Source organism: Glandiceps talaboti, chromosome 12, assembly GCF_964340395.1.
Source record: "Glandiceps talaboti chromosome 12, keGlaTala1.1, whole genome shotgun sequence".
In the NCBI taxonomy this organism is placed as follows: domain Eukaryota; kingdom Metazoa; phylum Hemichordata; class Enteropneusta; family Spengelidae; genus Glandiceps; species Glandiceps talaboti.
This window is the reverse complement of record NC_135560.1, coordinates 12,393,073-12,410,800: the sequence shown is the minus strand read 5'-3', so window position 1 is coordinate 12,410,800 and position 17,728 is coordinate 12,393,073. Positions and strand designations below refer to the sequence as shown.

At 35.7% G+C, this 17,728-nt stretch overlaps 1 protein-coding gene across 1 annotated transcript in view; it reads left to right on the top strand.

Annotated features, from left to right (window-relative positions):
- Positions 1–17,528, top strand: part of LOC144443839 (RNA polymerase II elongation factor ELL-like) — a 69,673-nt gene extending 52,145 nt beyond the window's left edge. Inside the window, exons 5-11 of the mRNA XM_078133403.1 lie at positions 3,825–3,995; positions 4,349–4,469; positions 10,100–10,206; positions 12,385–12,490; positions 13,642–14,078; positions 15,853–16,069; positions 16,862–17,528. Of these exons, the coding sequence (XP_077989529.1) occupies positions 3,825–3,995; positions 4,349–4,469; positions 10,100–10,206; positions 12,385–12,490; positions 13,642–14,078; positions 15,853–16,069; positions 16,862–16,978 (1,276 nt within the window). The 3' untranslated portion in view covers positions 16,979–17,528. The remainder of the gene's footprint in view (positions 1–3,824; positions 3,996–4,348; positions 4,470–10,099; positions 10,207–12,384; positions 12,491–13,641; positions 14,079–15,852; positions 16,070–16,861) is intronic.
- The last annotated feature ends 200 nt before the right edge of the window (positions 17,529–17,728 follow it).

The window sequence follows — 17,728 nt, the reverse complement described above, 5'->3', positions numbered from 1 at the left end:
ATGTTGCTATCAGCTGTAGTTGTCCTGGGGATGCTCTCGAAAAAGAGAATTATGTCATGCACAAGCCAAGGTGTACATATTTGATCAGAAAATACAGGATTTATAGCCTGGGGTTTTCTATCCCATGACAACAGGCATCTTCGTCATTGGTTTTGTGGTACTTGAAATATGAGTCTAAATTCAATGGGTAATCATCATACAGGGAGGCACAATGCAAGCCTGTAAACCCAAAGTGTTGTCATATAACATTTTATGAAGTTCGACAAAGAAGACCTTTTTTCAAACCAAAGCCTAACATTGCCACTTATCAGCTTTCACCCACATCTCATATCAACTACTCCTACATTATCGTGTATCAACTTCCCCACATTGCCACTTATCAGCTATCTCCCATGTTGCATAACACAGCTATCCCTACATTATCTGATTCTCATATCAACTTCCCAACATTTTCACATAGCAGCTATCTCCCATGTCATTTATCAGCTACATGTTTCCTTCACATTGTCACATATCAGCGACCTCAACATTGTTTTTTTATCGGCCATCCTCCACATGGTTATGTTTTTAGTTATCCATAACGTCCCGTAGTAACCATCCCTTCATTGTAGGATAGTGGCTGTCATCCATGTTATCACTTATCAGCTATCCTCCATATGGTCATGTATCTCTTATCCTTAACGCTTAACGTCTCGCATTAACCATCCCTTCATTGTAGGATAGCGCTGTCATCCACATAGTTGGACTTTACATGATCATGTTATCACTTCTCAGCTATCCTCCGCATGGTCATGTATCAGTTCCTCTTAGTATTGTTCCACATTGACTATCCCAACAATGTTGCATAGTGGCTCTCATCATTGACTATCCCAACAATGTTGTATAGCGGCTCTCTGGGAGTCTCATCCAAGTTGCCTAGTACAGTTAATCTCCTGAAAAGAAACACTGCAGTCAGAGTGTTACATCGATAGATGTTAACAAGTGAAGGCCTTTGCCTCACAGACATCATCAATCGTAGTTTATATCTTAGTTTTACTGTGTCCTTGGTTTATCCTGCAATGGTTAGTTATATTATACCCATTTGTTACATCTACTTAAACAACTAGTCACAGCTGAATTACGTCAAGATGATTCAAAGACACTTTAGGTTACATCATCTAGTACTTTACCATCTATGGAATCCTGTTTAGTGTAGTCTAAAAATATCAAATTATGTTTTCAATGCTAACAATGTTTCTAACTTTATTACCATCATGTAATGATTTTGAATACAACATGCAATTCACTGCGATGAGAAGTTTTAAACATAAGCAAGCATTCCGGTCATGTGGATGTTCATTGAATATGAGATGAGAGGCTTTGCTGTTCTGAGAAAGGGAATTGAATCGTTGCATTGCTGAGTGAAAGTAGTCTTTGGCTGTGAGAAGAAGGATTTCATTACCTGTTATTAAAATTGATCAACCATTGGGATTAAACTTTATAATAGATGCCTTCAAGTTCAAATGCAGAAATCACTGTAATGTCGTATTCCACTAACAATTAAAAAAATATATCAATAAAGTGCTATTTAGTTGCTTTTTAATTCACTATTTCATTCACAATTTCAAAAATGATGTATACACTTCATACTTTTCACCTGTTGTTGTAACTAGGAAATTTACTAACCTGAAGAGAATGTCAGATTTTCTCAACTTTGGACTCGGTTACCAATAATTTATGCAAATGAATGCATGTTACCATAGTTTCACATTGAAATATATGTAAATGAAGACAAATATTTTGATACTCTGCTGATTTTGATTTTACCTTGAATAGACTGAGATGTATTGGCCAGTAAGTCGTTGACCCTAAAGGATTAGTCATTTACCTTATATGGACATTGAATCTTTATCAATTTTTTGTGTGCAGGTCTAGGAATTGATGGAAAGGAAATATGGTGACAAGAGTCTGATTGCTTTGATATTAAAGTGGATTTCAAATTGACTTTATCATACTGAAGTCATCACTCTACAGAGATACATGTACTGATATAGACATAGCAAGGACAAACAAACCTAACAGTGCAGACAGACAGACAGATAGACTGACAGTCAAGCAGACAGACAGATGGACAGATAGACAGACAGACAAACAGACAGAACGAGGGACAGATGAACATACAGATCAATGAAGAGCAACCAGACTGCAACCTATATAGCTGCAGAAAGGACAAACAAACCCATTATATGCAGACAGACATACTGACAGGCAGGCAGGCACAGATAGACAGACAGACAAACAAACAAACAAACAAAGAGATGGAAGGAAAGATGATGAAGACAGAGAGATAGGCAGACATACAGACAGACAGACAGACACAGACAGATTGATTGATTGATTGATTGTTTGATTGAGAAAGGACACATGAACATAAAGATAGATGAAGAGAGACCAGACTGCAACAAACAAACAAACAAATGAAAAGAAACATGGATACAGATAGACAGATGAAAGAAAAGATGAAGACAGACAGACAGATGTACAGATGAAGACAGACAGACAGACAGACAGACAGAGAGGCAAACAGACAGATGGATACTTAGACAGACCAGACTGCAACCTATATTTCACTAGATAGCCACAATAAGGGAAAGTTATGGTAAAGAACATGCAGACAAACTCAGCCAATTAATAGAAATTGATCTAAGGAGACTGAGTGAATTATGAATTTAATCACAGACAGATAGACTGATTGAATCATAGATAATGATAGATATAGACAGACTGATAAGTTGGTAATTACTCCGAGACAAAGAATCAATCCTTGAATTCAGTGAGCTAGTACATACAAATATAGTAGATAAAGGCAGAGAGATAGCATCTTGGAAAAGATTGGCAGAATTACAATGTCCGTGAGGCAGCCAACCATTTAGTCGAAGAAATGAAGTCAGCTCATACATGGAAGTAGTTTGAAATAGACAAACATCAGACCACATCAAATTAGAAGTGTTTATCAATTGATATTAAATCCAATTATTAAGATGATTTATTGAGTTACAAACTCAGACTTGGTGTATGTTGTTTCACATTGAGTTATCATGAAGAAAGTCATGATAAAAGTGTTTTATAAAGTACAAATCCAAAATAAATACCAAATCCTCGTCCATGTGACAACTCTTTAACATGACAGATACACAGAAGGATAAAACAAGATCAACTTTGATTTGTTATAAACTGAAACATATTTCTTTGTTTGAAAGTAAACAGTATTGATAAGTGTTCACTTTTCACAATCCTAATGCAGTACGTGTACTTGCTCAACATGTACTGTGTTGTCAGTGCAGTGGTTGAGTCGTATCATGTACTGTGTTGTCGGTGGTGAGGCGTATCATGTACTGTGTTGTCCGTGGCTGAGGCGCATCATCTACTGTGTTGTCGTTGGCTGAGTAGTTTGAACCACTTGATGCGAACCCAAGTCTGGGTTTGATTAAATTTATTTAAGAAGACTGTAGTTCAGTTTGACGCTATTGAACAATGTAGATTTTCCCTGGTGACTCCAGTTCCCTCATGCACTAACACTGACTGAACCCATGAGGGATGGCCCCTCATTTAGTTTGACTTCCTGAGAAACAAGCACTGAAGAAGTGTCCAGTATGAATACAGATTGAGTAACTGCACCAACACAATTTCTTGCAGATTTTGTCTCGCCGTGTATGCTGCAGTGTTACTGTATATACGGTGTATGTACTGCTGTGTTTTATCGTATGAGGACCGAGTGGCTTAATACAGTGTGATTCAGAACACACTTGTATACTGATCTGTGTGACATGTTGTGAATCTTACAGGACTAACTATATTGACAAGGCTACTGGTAAATACATTGGTAATAAAGTCAAGGTAAAGAAAAGTCAAAACCATGGTATAAGTAGGAGTAACGGAATTAGACCAGTCAAGCACCCAGCCAGTAAACCTGGAATGATGCAGGCCAATTCGAAATTACATAAACTATCCTATAGGTAGGTAGTCATTTCATTACCACTATTAGAAGGACAACTTGAGAAACTTGCTGGTTTTTTTATCAAAAATGGCTCACTGACGAGATTTTAATATCTTACACCTATAAGTTTTGATGATGCATGATGTTGCTTTTGTCTCATTCTCAGAAGCTCTGTGTAATTTCTCTAAATATGACAGACCCCTCATGACATGTGCGTGCCAGTTTGGTTTGGTCGTATTTGCTCGTAAGTGCTTGCGGAGTTGTGTGTGGAAAGTGCAGCAGAAAACACTGTAAGCATGAGTGTGCAGGCACACCAGTACAAGTAATCAATAGTACATAGGTAGTAATTTGATGTTATTCTTTGATGTACAGGGACAGAATAATTCATTTACTTGCTTTGAAACCTTACAAGAAACCTGAACTTGTACTGAGGTTACAGAGAGACCATGTTAACCAGAAGGACAAGACACAGCTCGGTTCTATTCTGCAACAGGTGAGTAAATAAAGTATATCCTTTGATTATGGAACCAAAGTTCATTTCAATTTCTAACACTCAAAGTCTCTACCATGCTCTGAAGAAAGTATGTCTTTGGTCAGTGTACTTTCCATCAGTGGTACCCTCTGTTTTTTTACAGCCATCCCCTTCCTTCCTGTAAGGTGAAGTAATGTTTATGTGATTGTGTCTGTCTCTCTGTCTCTCTCTGTCTCTCTGTCTGTCTGTCTCTCTCTCTCTCTGTCTCTCTCTCTCTCTCTGTCTCTCTCTGTCTCTCTCTCTCTCTCTGTCTCTCTCTCTGTCTCTCTCTCCCTCTCTCTCTCTCTCTCTCTCTCTCTCTCTCTCTCTCTCTCTTTGTCTTCTCTCTGTCTCTGTGTGTGTGTGTCTCTCTCTCTCTCTCTCTCTCTCTCCCTCTCTCTCTCTCTCTCTCTCTCGCTCGCTCTCTCTCTCTTTGTCTCTCTGTCTGTCTGTGTGTGTGTGTCTCTCTCTCTCTCTCTCTCTCTCTCTCTCTCTCTCTCTCTCTCTCTCTGTATGCCTCTGTCTCTCTCTGTCTGTCTAACTACCTGTCTATCTCTCGGACACAGTGTACTAGTATTTATGTTTTAGGTATACATGCAAGAAATAAATTCACAAAATCGTCACACTATTAATCTGTTCATCAGTTTTCCAGACCATCCACATTTTCAATACACAGCTGTAAAGTAGATTTTATAAGTACAATGCTACTAGAGGATAGAAATCAGTCATGTCCATTTGTTCCAGATAATACACAGACACAGGCCATTCAAAAATTAGTATTTACAGGTAGTCATTTTCCAAACGATAGATGATACTCTAAAAATACATTTTTATTCAACAAGTTGTATATTTGCTGTAAAATAACTAGAGACAAAATAAATTATAGTTTTACTCCATAGTCAGAATTCCAGACAGTTGGGAGATACATGTCTAGTACATGTGTATAAAGTAAATTATACAGCAAAAAGTAGAAACTAGTTCAAATTTTGTATATTTCCTCTACAAAATAGAGAAATACGAATTTCAAAATTTTTCAAACTTTTAGTCCATAAGTCAGAATTCCAGACAGTTGGGAGATATATATGTCCAGAATACACAATGGATAAAGTAAGTTAATACAGCAAAAAGTAGAAACTTGTTCAAATTTGCTCAACGTAATAGACAGACAGTCACAGGCGAATTTTACAAATATTTCAGTTTTTAGTCTAATATATATCAGTTTTGCAGACAGTTTAGAGAGATTGGTTCTGTATACACAAATAAATTTTACATGTATAGGCACAGGTCATGTCTGTTTGCTGTAGATAATTGCTATACTGGATATTTGATCTACTTTCCTAGAGAGTCTGAAAAACTCTCCTTTAAATAAACACACCTGTGAAGTAAATATTTAGTACAAATAAAAGCATGTAAAATGTTTTATATTAGTTTTGGAGTGTTTGGTGTATTTGCACAACAAGTAATATTTTGATGTTTATGTTACAAGGTTACTGTGTCTAATTGCTAACCAAAAGGAACAAAATTGAGATCAGGCAAAAATATTTTTTAAAAATTGCTTCTGACAAAATGACTTTAAAAAAGTGAATTAGGTAGGTAGGTTGGAGGTTTCTTTTAAATTTAAAAAAAAAAAATTGTTGGGAAATTGATTCGACTCATAGACAAGATACTCATTTTTCACAATACTTGTGTGATATTTTGATGAGGTGTAAAAGAAGTAAATGAAGACAGTTATGAGTGAAGTAGACAAACACAATAATGCAGCCTGTACTTAATAAATTCAACTTAAGTTTTGAGAGACTGGAATTTAAAAAAATGGGATTTAAAAAAAAAAAATGACCAAATATACTTTGGCAATGAAATTTACACAGAAATAGCAGTAAAGTCTCACTATTTTACCATGTAAACAAATGTTTATGGTCGGCGGCTTAAACACTAGGGTCAGTCAGGTTACCGTAAAAACACTAATTTTTTTTATTTGGCCAAATTGTGAAGCATAAAAGTTAAAATGTAATTATTCCCTGTACTTTTGGGGGTCATAGGATTGTAGTAAGGTTGTTTCTCTTACATCGGGTCAGTTAGTGTAATAATAGCTGACTTTGTGCACTTAAATCATGTTTTTGTGGACATACACTCTGATGAAGTACTTCCTTTCTTGATGGATGTTTGTAGTACTGTAAACCACAATATGTGTACAAAGCTGTAGTTTGGTGAACCAAGCATACATCAAGGTTAGAGTTGAGATAAGGCTAGATTCTCTACTATGAACAAAATTTGTACCTTGTCCTTGACTTGGTTAGAATGGTCCACCTGCTGACTGCAATGTACATGTACCCTGGGCTGTATTATAAGCCATTGTAGTATCATGTAGAACAGGACTGTATGAATCAGTGTGCTGTCGAATGAAGAAAAATATTATTTTGTGACTTGGAATTATAAGAATGTGTTTTCTTGCGAGTCAACGCATAGAAAGGGATAGGAGAACACCCAAATTTTTGCATGTCAGAACTTCACATCAGTAGCTTGTCAGATTGGCTTTGAGGACACACTTTAATGAATTCGTAATGAGGATTGTCATAAACTTAAACATGAAAGTCAAATATATTATATCTACTTTTGAACATGTTTCATTACCTTTACCTCAACCACTTTATACTGTGTGCTATTAATACAACAACTGAACAGCAGCATGGCATAGTCCTGTATGATGTGCTGATCACAATTTTTAAGATTTACATAATACACAAATGAAGAAATGTTAGATGCATTTGCAGTCGTGTATTACACTTAAATAACAAAAATTTAATACATGTAACAGGATATTAAATCATTAAGTCATATTTTCAGATGTCTCAATTTGAAATACAGAGCCAATTTCATATCATTTATGTTGTTGAGAAACTGAAGAATTTTGTAACCATGGTTATGGAAGTTATTAAGTTCCTTTTTTGAAGGAGAAACTTTTATTAGTATTTCATTGTAGGTTCTATCACACCATTCATTCAAGTGGAGTTGTTTCTATTGTGAACTATATTTCTGACAAAAATGCAATATGTGCAAAATTGAAACGTACGATTGCTGTCACGATACTACCGTCACGGTCACTTGAAATGTGGTCATGGTCATTAAATGAAAACGTGGATTTGGTTGTTTGAGAAGTGGCTGTGTATTCTAGAAAAAGTAAGGTTTAAGTTAGAATTGTAAATCATGTATACATTCAGATAATATTTAAGACACCGCTACAAGGAGCTGAGTGCTTTATTACCCAAATAATAGTAATAATTTTTCCAAGTAATAGTTCTTTATTACCCAAATAAATTGAATCCAATTTACAATATGCTATATATACAACAACAATATTGCAAGGCAGGGGGTCAAAAGAGCCAGAATAATCCTTTTTAAGTTAATCAAGTCTGTTTTCTTGGACATTTACAATACATAATGCATGATATGAAAATTATGCAATTTTAGGGTAGCAATAGGTAAAGAGATACAACAAATAGAGTGTTCATACTTCAGGAATGATGTGTTTTTCAAGGTGTTTCTGAATGAGTTTCTTGATGTGTCGATGTGGAGACTAGTAGGTTAGCTGTAAAATAATTGTGTATAGACTCCTTAACTAGTAATTTAGGGACTATCGCACAATGTCACACAAACTCAATAAACGAACTTCGTTGGTTAAGGGGGGAGGGGGTCTGGCATCAATATCATTGCTGAACTTCATTTTCGCACTTCTAACCAAATTTCAAAAACTTTCATTCTTCCAATGATAACAGGTTCTGTATTTACTACGGAGATGTTCATAAGTTGATTAAAATTTACTTCTAATATGACATACAGTGCTGAGTTTCCGTTAGTATTTTACATGATCATGTTTTTCCATTACATTGAACGTAGTGGTGTAAATGCCACAAGTTTCATCATGGTTTACATCATATATAAATGTGTCGTTGTTGCACTTGTAAATGTTCAGGGGGGGGGGGGTGTCCGAAACAAACAAAGTTTGCTTTTCGAATTTGTGTGACACTGTGCGATCATCCCTTAGTATGCACACATTATTGTCACATAGTCTAGAATCAGTGCTGTCAACATTGTATTGTTGTTGTGCAGAGAGACCAGCATGGCTTCCTCCTTCCTAGACTCGTCACATCTTAGACAGCATATACACAAAGTAGTTCAGTAAACTCAGAATTCCAGGAAATTGACGCAGGTCTTGTCAGGGAACCTGTTTTTTTTCCCCCCCAGACTAACAACAGCGAGGACATAAAAAATCTTGGCTTAACAAATCGCTGAAATTTCAGTTAGACCGTATCACAAAACCAGTTTATTTCCATTCTCAGTAATTAGGAGTACCTTCGTCAGCTGTGCACCATGTGCCTCAGGAATTATTCCACATTAAAAGTAGACAGAGGCAGGCTAATAATTCATTTAGTGCCCTTTAAAAAGATGGTTTACAGTGAGAAGTATAATGATAAAGGATTTTTTCTGCTGAAGGCTAACATCTGGTAGTATCAACTATATAGGCTTGATGAATATGTTAGAGTAAAATATATATAGAATATGAACTTAGGATTTTAATGGTCTGAGGATGTCAGCCGCCTTTCTAAATAGTGCAATCCTCTCCCACAGAATGTCTTTGAAATAATGTCACATATATTGAGATTTTTTTCCCAACTGTTTTGAGAAAATAAAATGCTATTTTCACCTGTATTTGCCTGTTTTTAAGTTTTCATGTCAGAAATGTGTCATCATAAGATAGATAAAATAAAGCATAGACAATGTGATATACATTTGTGTATTTGCCATATGGCTTTCTCCATGGTCACAATTGTACAAGGCTTTTAATAGTATGAAAGTACTTAAAATTGAAAGTAGCTATGAATAGAGTGTAGAGAATGTAAAATAAGCTTCCATGATTGACCTGTTGGTATGTGGAAAAAAAAAACGTATGTTAGCAGATCTCACTTTTGAGGCTGAAGTGATGATACTCTCTGATATCTAGGCAAAATGTATAGAAACCTTGAGTTTCAGTTTTACACACACACACACACACGCACACATACATACATACATACGTACGTATGTACACACACACATACATACATACATACATACATACACACATACATACATACATACATACGTACGTACGTACGTACGTACGTACGTATCATACGTACGTACGTATGTACGTACGTACGTACACACATAAAACATACATACACACATACATACATACATACATACATACATACATACATACATACATACATACATACATACATACATACATACATACACACACACATACATACATACATACACACACACGCATACACACACATACATACATACATACATACATACATACAGACATATACATGCATATATACACACACACACACACACACACACACACACACACACACACACACACACACACACACACACACACACACACATCCCTCTCAAAAGAACCATTACAGATCCCAGATGTTGGCATTCCTCCCTGCCATGGTAGCAAAAAATACCAACATCATAGACAACAAGAAAAGAGTACCGAACTGAAGACAATATAATTCTGATCTGATTTTGATTTTTGGTCTGATTTTCAGGTAGCAACAATGAAAGACAATGCATTTACTCTAAATAAACATTTATATAATGAGGTGAAGGAGGACTGGCCATTGTATAGTGAAGACGATAAACAACTCATCAGAAGGTATGTACATAATATACACTATACTAAGAGTGCAATTAATCTGCTCAATACCCAGATAGTTTGTTACTTTTCCCCTACATTTTTTGGGGGGTCCAGCCAAGAAATGACCTGGGTATCGGAGGCTTTGTCATAGTTAGTTAGTTAACACAAGTCGTTGTGAGAATAGATTGACTAATGAAGGTAAATATATTAGTCCATCATAATTTTACATTTTGCCAGCAAAGTGTATGAAATAGTAGATGAAGATTGTAATGTTTGTTTGTTTGTTTGTTTGTTTGTTTGTTAAACATGCTAGACTTCTTGTGTCATTGATAGAATGTGTCCTCCCAACTTTTTTTTGTGAGCGTGAAAAAGATTATGTTGCTTAAAGGTTTTTAACACAAGGACAGAACAAATACCCTGGGTCAGTTTTTTTTTATGCCAAAAGCACATTTTCTAGCTCAAATTTTAAGTACTAGTAGAAGAAAAAATTTGGAAAAAAAATACTCCAGCTCACACTTTTGGCAAGAGCAGAAAAAATACTCATGCTGAGACCTTTTAATATGCAAGCATGAAAAAAAATGCCTTGACTCGTGAAAAAGCAGAAAAAATAACCTGCCTTTGTGAGAATGCTGTTTGTTACATGGTGACGTGTTTATTTTTAACAAATAGATCCATTATTTGATAACTGGAGGACTAGATAAATTTAACATTAGATCCTCAATGAATTGATGTATTCAAAGTAGTGATTTCACACAGCTGTAGATTTAGACAAACAAACTGACAGCTTTCCTCAGGTGTGGAATTATATTGGACATAGTTGAGAATAAAGGAATAAAGGAGTCTGCTATGAAATTGCAAATGTTCAATATGTGCATGATGAATATCGTCAGATGGTGGTGTCAGTTTATATATATAACAACTCGTGTGCAAATAATATCACAGCATGGATCTCCATATGTTTGCTTCAATTAATCAAAACAAGATTATACACATTTGATGTAAGTTGATGTACCGTGTTAATATGCTGTATTGTTTTTATTTTCCGCTGTAAATTTGTAAGACTGGATTTCAATATTAACACTCTGCAGCAGGTTGAAGGATTACTTTTGTTTGACCAGTGGAATATATGACATACTTAGCATGATGTAAACTTTGCTGGATTTTACACGAATAGTCAGTTTTATGATAGGAATGTAAAAATCACTTTGTGCAGATTTTTTGTCTTACTTCTAGTTATCATTAGTACAACATATAAGTTTAGAACTTAGGAATGTCTACTCTGTGCTAGTCTAGTTACTACACATGTAGTCGTTCTCTATGATCTCTCTCTCTCTCCATGTCTAGTCAAATGGACAAATTCCCCCATTGAAAATCTAGTTAAAATCTCCTGCTGGGGAAAGTGTGAACACCAAATGTTAGTAGTAATCTTATCTCTCACACACACACACTGACAGGTGGTTGTAATTAGTTATTTTGCTCAGTTTACTACAAATTCAACCTCTAGTTTGAAAGTAGGTGACATGACGTGATAACATCATCAAGTTTATATCAACGCCCCTTCCTGCTTATTCAAGACATTTGTATACAACAAGTAACACTGAAGTGAAGCACTTTCTCTATGTGCTACACTCATTTATAGCATTCATATCATATGTTTCAATTGGTTTATTTACAAGCCTAGCATGTGGCCTTTCTAATGTGGTCACTTAGCAACTGAAATAATATACTTTTACACTTCATATGAATGCTATAAACGATTGTGGAACATACAGAAACTGCTTTACTTCGGTGTTATGGGTTGTAATTGACTTGAGGGGTCTTGTCACTGAGACATCCCACTGAGACAAGGGAAATATCAATGACTTGAGGGGCCTTGTCACTTTCACCAACACATGGTTCTAAATTCATATATTGAAAAATGATATCTGCTAACTTCAGTCTATCGACAGGATTTCAATTCAACAGGTTATTAAAGTGAAATGAAAAACCCAGCAAATAAATCACATTGTGTCAATACTTTTTATAGAACATGAAGGCAGGTATGACATAGACTAAATGATTCATCGCTGTCGGTGATAGAAGTATGGAGGTGGAAAAACGATGAATCTTTTATAAGTCCAGGTATAGAGTTGCATGTTAGATAATTTGGCCTGAGATGAGGTACTTATCATGTCCTATTTTCACACTATCTTGCAGGAAACTAGCTCAATTTAGAAGTGGTGGCAGTGAGCCATCACCTCCACAGAATAGTACTCATAGTTTAAGTCCTTCATCAACTGGTAGTAACCCAAGCAGTCCTCAGGTAAGTTGGTTTTATCATAAAACAAACACACACACAGTTTTCGCAATCTGACTTGGTTCATTTCCCAGCTCTGGTGCGTTTTAACAGGTAGTCCCACTACCATACCATAACTGTAGAAATGATTTTGGTAATGCTCAGATGCTGATTACACTTTTTCCAGAGTGTGAACTACTTTCGTTGGCTTGAATATTCCACAATTTGCAACTTGCACAGCCTTTGTGTGACCAAAATCTAAGTGTTTGTGGAGGCTCACAAAAAAATATATATTAAATTGAATGAGAATTGTGAAACTCTTCAATGTGTCGGCTCACTATGGAAGACAACAAAAATATAAATCTGCGTTCTTGGAAGAGATCATGTGAGAATGGGGAACACGGCAATTTCACAGTATGTTTACAATCTGGTGTAAACTTATTTAAAAATGGCACCTGACATACTCGAAGGTGACACAAAACTGGCTATTAACCCTTCCATTTCTTGTGCTTGGTAAATTTTGCTGACTGGTTTCAGCAGTGTTTTTTTAAAAATGATACACACCTGATACCAGCACAGACGCAACAAGCTATTGATAGAGGGACAGCTAGCATAATATTACAGGCTATAAATACATTGCCTAATCCTCATCTCTGGCCAAACAGCATGTAAGAATCCTCTCTTCAGATACAATCCCACACTGAGCTGGATCATAATTCTGTATAATGTCCATTAAATAGATACAGTATGTACAAATTTGAAAGTGTGATAGCTTTATGTTCAGTTATTCCAGTAACCTCAAATAAAATAAAAAATCTACCTACGCCACCTATTCTAAAATTGGAAATCGGAATCACACAATATTTGTTAATTTTGCCGAAACAGCTACTGCACAAGATTTTTTATAGCTTGTTCGTTACATGTATAACTTAATGAGGTTTAATATTTAGATAAACTCACGGTATGTTACAAAAGTGCCCCTAAACATGCCTGAGTTTCAGCTATTACAGACCATTTTGTTCCCATTTGTCAAAATTCATATTTACTTGTACACCCTACATATTGATATGTCCAAAATGAAATTGATACTTATCACAGCTGTCACCAAGTTTTGCAGTATACTCTAGGGGCAATTTTAATCCACTCTCTTGATGTACTTTCCTTTCACTTTGTTTCAGAAAAGACCAGCTGAACCTGACATCATTGACCCAAAGTATAAGAAACCACGTATTGCACACTCGGCGAGACCACCACCACCAACATATAACAATAACAACAATAACATCTCAAACGGCACTGCTGTCAATAGTACTTTGCTCAATATCAAAACAGATGCTGTCACGTCAACGCGGTTATCACCCACCTTGGACAAAGTGTCCACTTCCAATTCTGACCACAAGCACAAAAATCAAGAGAAGAAAAAACATATGGTAGATAAAGACAAGAACAAAGACAAAAGGAAAAGTAGTCCCCCTAGGACTAAAAGTAGCAAAGTTAGTCTAGATAGCGTACATAGGAAAACTAGCCCTGATATAGTTAGAAGTCAAGAGAATAGGTTACACAATGGAACGAGTCAAGTGGCTTCCTCGACTTCCACCATTCCAGAGTATATGATGTAAGTATACAATTACACCTATGTCACTATTTAAGACCACTGTCATATTAGGATTAAAATGAGAATAACCCAGAACTAAAACCAACCACATACTCTAAACCTAGATATTTTTGCTACCAGAAAATTTTGCATTTTCACAGTCTTTAGCTTGAGTTCTCAATGACTAAATTTTAACCAATTTACCTGGCTTGTACATTGTGTTAAAGGTACAGGAAGGCATTTTAGTCACTACTTATTTTTGCGTTTTTGTTGTCTCGTGAAATAAGTGAAAATAAGTTGTGAGCGAAAATGTCCAGGTTTACAGTAAATCCTGTGTTCAGGGATAGGAGTTATATAAGGCTGTCTTGTTCTGGGTCATCGATTTGATCTTAGCTGCATTTCCTTACGCTTAGGGGACTCAGAAGAGTAAATTGAGAGTGAGGTATTATGGGAAATTAACAATGTTAAGAGCGATACACCTCTTGAACATTGGCCACAGAACACTTAGGCTAGCTGTGAGAACAAAGGATAAGCTCCTAACATTGTCCAACAAAAGATGTATCACCTCAGAAATGTGTTGCATTGCCAGTCAAAGCAAAGTTGATCATTAAAATTGATGTTACCATGACAGCTGTGTCTTGGAGAACATCATAGACCCTCCAGCCTATAGGGTCTATGAGAGCATGTAATAATTTTCTGTGAAGTACATTTGTAAATTTAGCCACTTGATGGCGCTGTTTACCAAGAATGAAATATGTAATAAAACACAAGTTGTATGTCGAGTCACAGACAAGCTGAACATAGTTCATGGACATGATATTGCAGGAACACAGTATTGTTATATATATTTTTCCTGAAATTACACAATCTTCTCAAATTTTAAGTATCTTCATAAAAATGTATGCTTTGTTTTTGATTGGTAAAACTTGCATCCCAGTTCCCCTCCAGCATTTACAGGTGTATCAGCAACTTTTGTGTATTCAAAGTGTTTTCATTTAGCTTGAAGTAGTGCTAGCTAATATTTTGATTTGTCCACCGATTCATTACCCACCACACACAATCTGTATCAGTCTTTTCATCAGGGTTCCATCCCAAATTTTGATGTACTATAGCATAAATAGACACTTGGCTATCATTCAGCCGTGTTTTGATGAACCATAGATACAGAATATTTAACAATACAAACATAGCCACTTGAAGTTGTCAGTTTCACTCCTATTTCATTGCTACCGACTTTTGAACAGTAAAATTTTACCTCTAAAATGTGCTGACGGTATAGCGCACATTTCATTGCTGCCTGCTGATAAACAACACTAATAAAAACTGACTGAATATGCTACATTTTAACATATGGTTCACCATTCATCCTACACTGTCATAAAAAGTAAGTTTAATTATCTCAAAATAGACCAAGACAACCAGAATGGCAAGTAAACCTAACCAGCAGGAATTCTTTCACAGCATGAGAGATTTTTCTAGAATGATCGCAACATGTTGCAAGAGAAGTGAATACATTATAAGAAATACAAATAGTGATTTTTATGAGTATGGAAGTTGAGGCACATGTATGTTTATCAGTTCATTATTAGTGCCACTAATATACTTTAAAATGTACATACAAACACATACAATTAAATCACACAGTTGTGGCATATGTACATTCATTAATTTCATATCATAGAAATATACATTTCTTTTACATCAATTTCAGGAAATACAGTGACAGAGTTGAGGCACATGTACATTTCTTAATTCCATTTCTTTGAAATCTACATTTCTTGTACATCTATTTCAGAAAATACAGTCAAATAATGTCAAGAGATGCGCGACAAAGATACAAGGACGACTTCAACGCAGAATACAACGAATACCGGGAACTACACAACAAAGTTGACACAATAACAAAGAAGTTTATAGCGTTACAGAACATGCTGGAAGAAACGCCTGAAGGCAGTGACAACTATGAAAATATTAAGACTAAAGTCATTGAAGAATATCAAATTATTCAAAAGGTAAGCAGTTCAGTACCTTTTTTCAAACAGGCGTGTCTTTCATCGTATGTATTGGTTTAATGTGAAAACGCAGCAAAAAATTTCACTTTATCAAGAAGGTGTTGGAAATGACAAGGGCTTAGCACCCTTACAAATTTGTTATGGAGAACACTTTGTATGATGTGTAGCTTTTACAGACAAAGAATGAAATCTTCATTTGCTATAGGAACATATAGACTGTCAATCGAGGTTAAAGTGGCCATATGGATGAGAATTTGGTATTTATTTTGGATTTTTATTTGATAAAACAGCTTCACTATGTTTTTCTACATGAAAAAATAATGCGAAAGAACATATACTAAGTCCATGTTCATAACTCAAAACATTGCAAAAAGATGCACAAAGTGTAAAAAGTTTGTTATTGTACGTACAATAACAAACATTTTACACATCGTTTAATGTTTTGCCGTTTTTTGAGATGTGAACATGGACTTGGTATATGTTATTTTGCATTATTTTTTCAAGTAGAAAAACATAGTGAAGCTGTTTTATCAAATAAAAATCCAAAATAAATACCAAATTCTCATCCATATGGCCACTTTAATGATAGAACTCAAACAGGATGATCCTGCCCTTAGAAAAAAATCATTCACCTCGATCCTCCTGTAGATGTTGAAAGAACACTACCATTATGCATCTGACATAAAATATAAAAGTACATTTTATTCATTCTAACACTTCACATCGTTTTTATACAAAAAATGTATATTCTGTTTACAGTCATTGATTTTTCACTGTTTTTTATTCCCACAGAAACACCCTGACTTTCAAGAAGAGAAGAAACGTTGTCAGACCCTACATGCCAAACTAGCCCATATCAAGAAACTGATCATGGAATACGACCAGAGACAACTTATGGACACCTCATAGTTGGTATTGGTTGTTATCACATACAAGTGCAATTAGATATCCTGGATCAAATTCAAAGTATTACGAAAAAAGATTTATGCATGTCAGCTCCCCATTTTTGTGGTGCAAATATTTTGTTTTTGTTCTTTTTTTTTTAATCATGCAATATCAGTCAGCAGTAGCGTCTGGTTTGTTGTCTACAGTTGACGTTGCCTGGTAGTTTTGTATACCAGAAACGTTTTGAAATCCTGTAACTGTAATGTTAGTCTCGTAATAAAACCTCAATTCTGCGCATGGAAGATTACCAAACAAAAACTAAAGGAAGATCAGTACTGTCCTCTTATGTGTAGCTCCAGCAAGCCCTTGACCCATGGCTGCTTTTAAAGTGAGTAGGCTTCCCACAGGTGTAGAAACTAGACTAATGAAATGTCTACCTTGGAGTGTATATTGTCCAGGAACACTAGCTCTGTTGGGACATAGGCATCCTACACTAGACACTCCTACCTCTACTCAGTGGCAACCATATCAACTATATTTAGTATAGTTCACCCACCATCTCTGATAACAGTAAGTCCAAATTTATGGGGGGGGGGGGGGGGAAGTGTTGTGTTTTGTGTACACTACCATATATAGTAAGACATGGGTGAATGCCGCCATCTTGTTTACAGGTACAAGTAGAAATCCAATATGGCTGCCACTGATTCAACAGTACTTAGGAGTGTTGATGCGCTGGAAATGGGGTTATTTGGTGATACCATGTCCATTACAGGG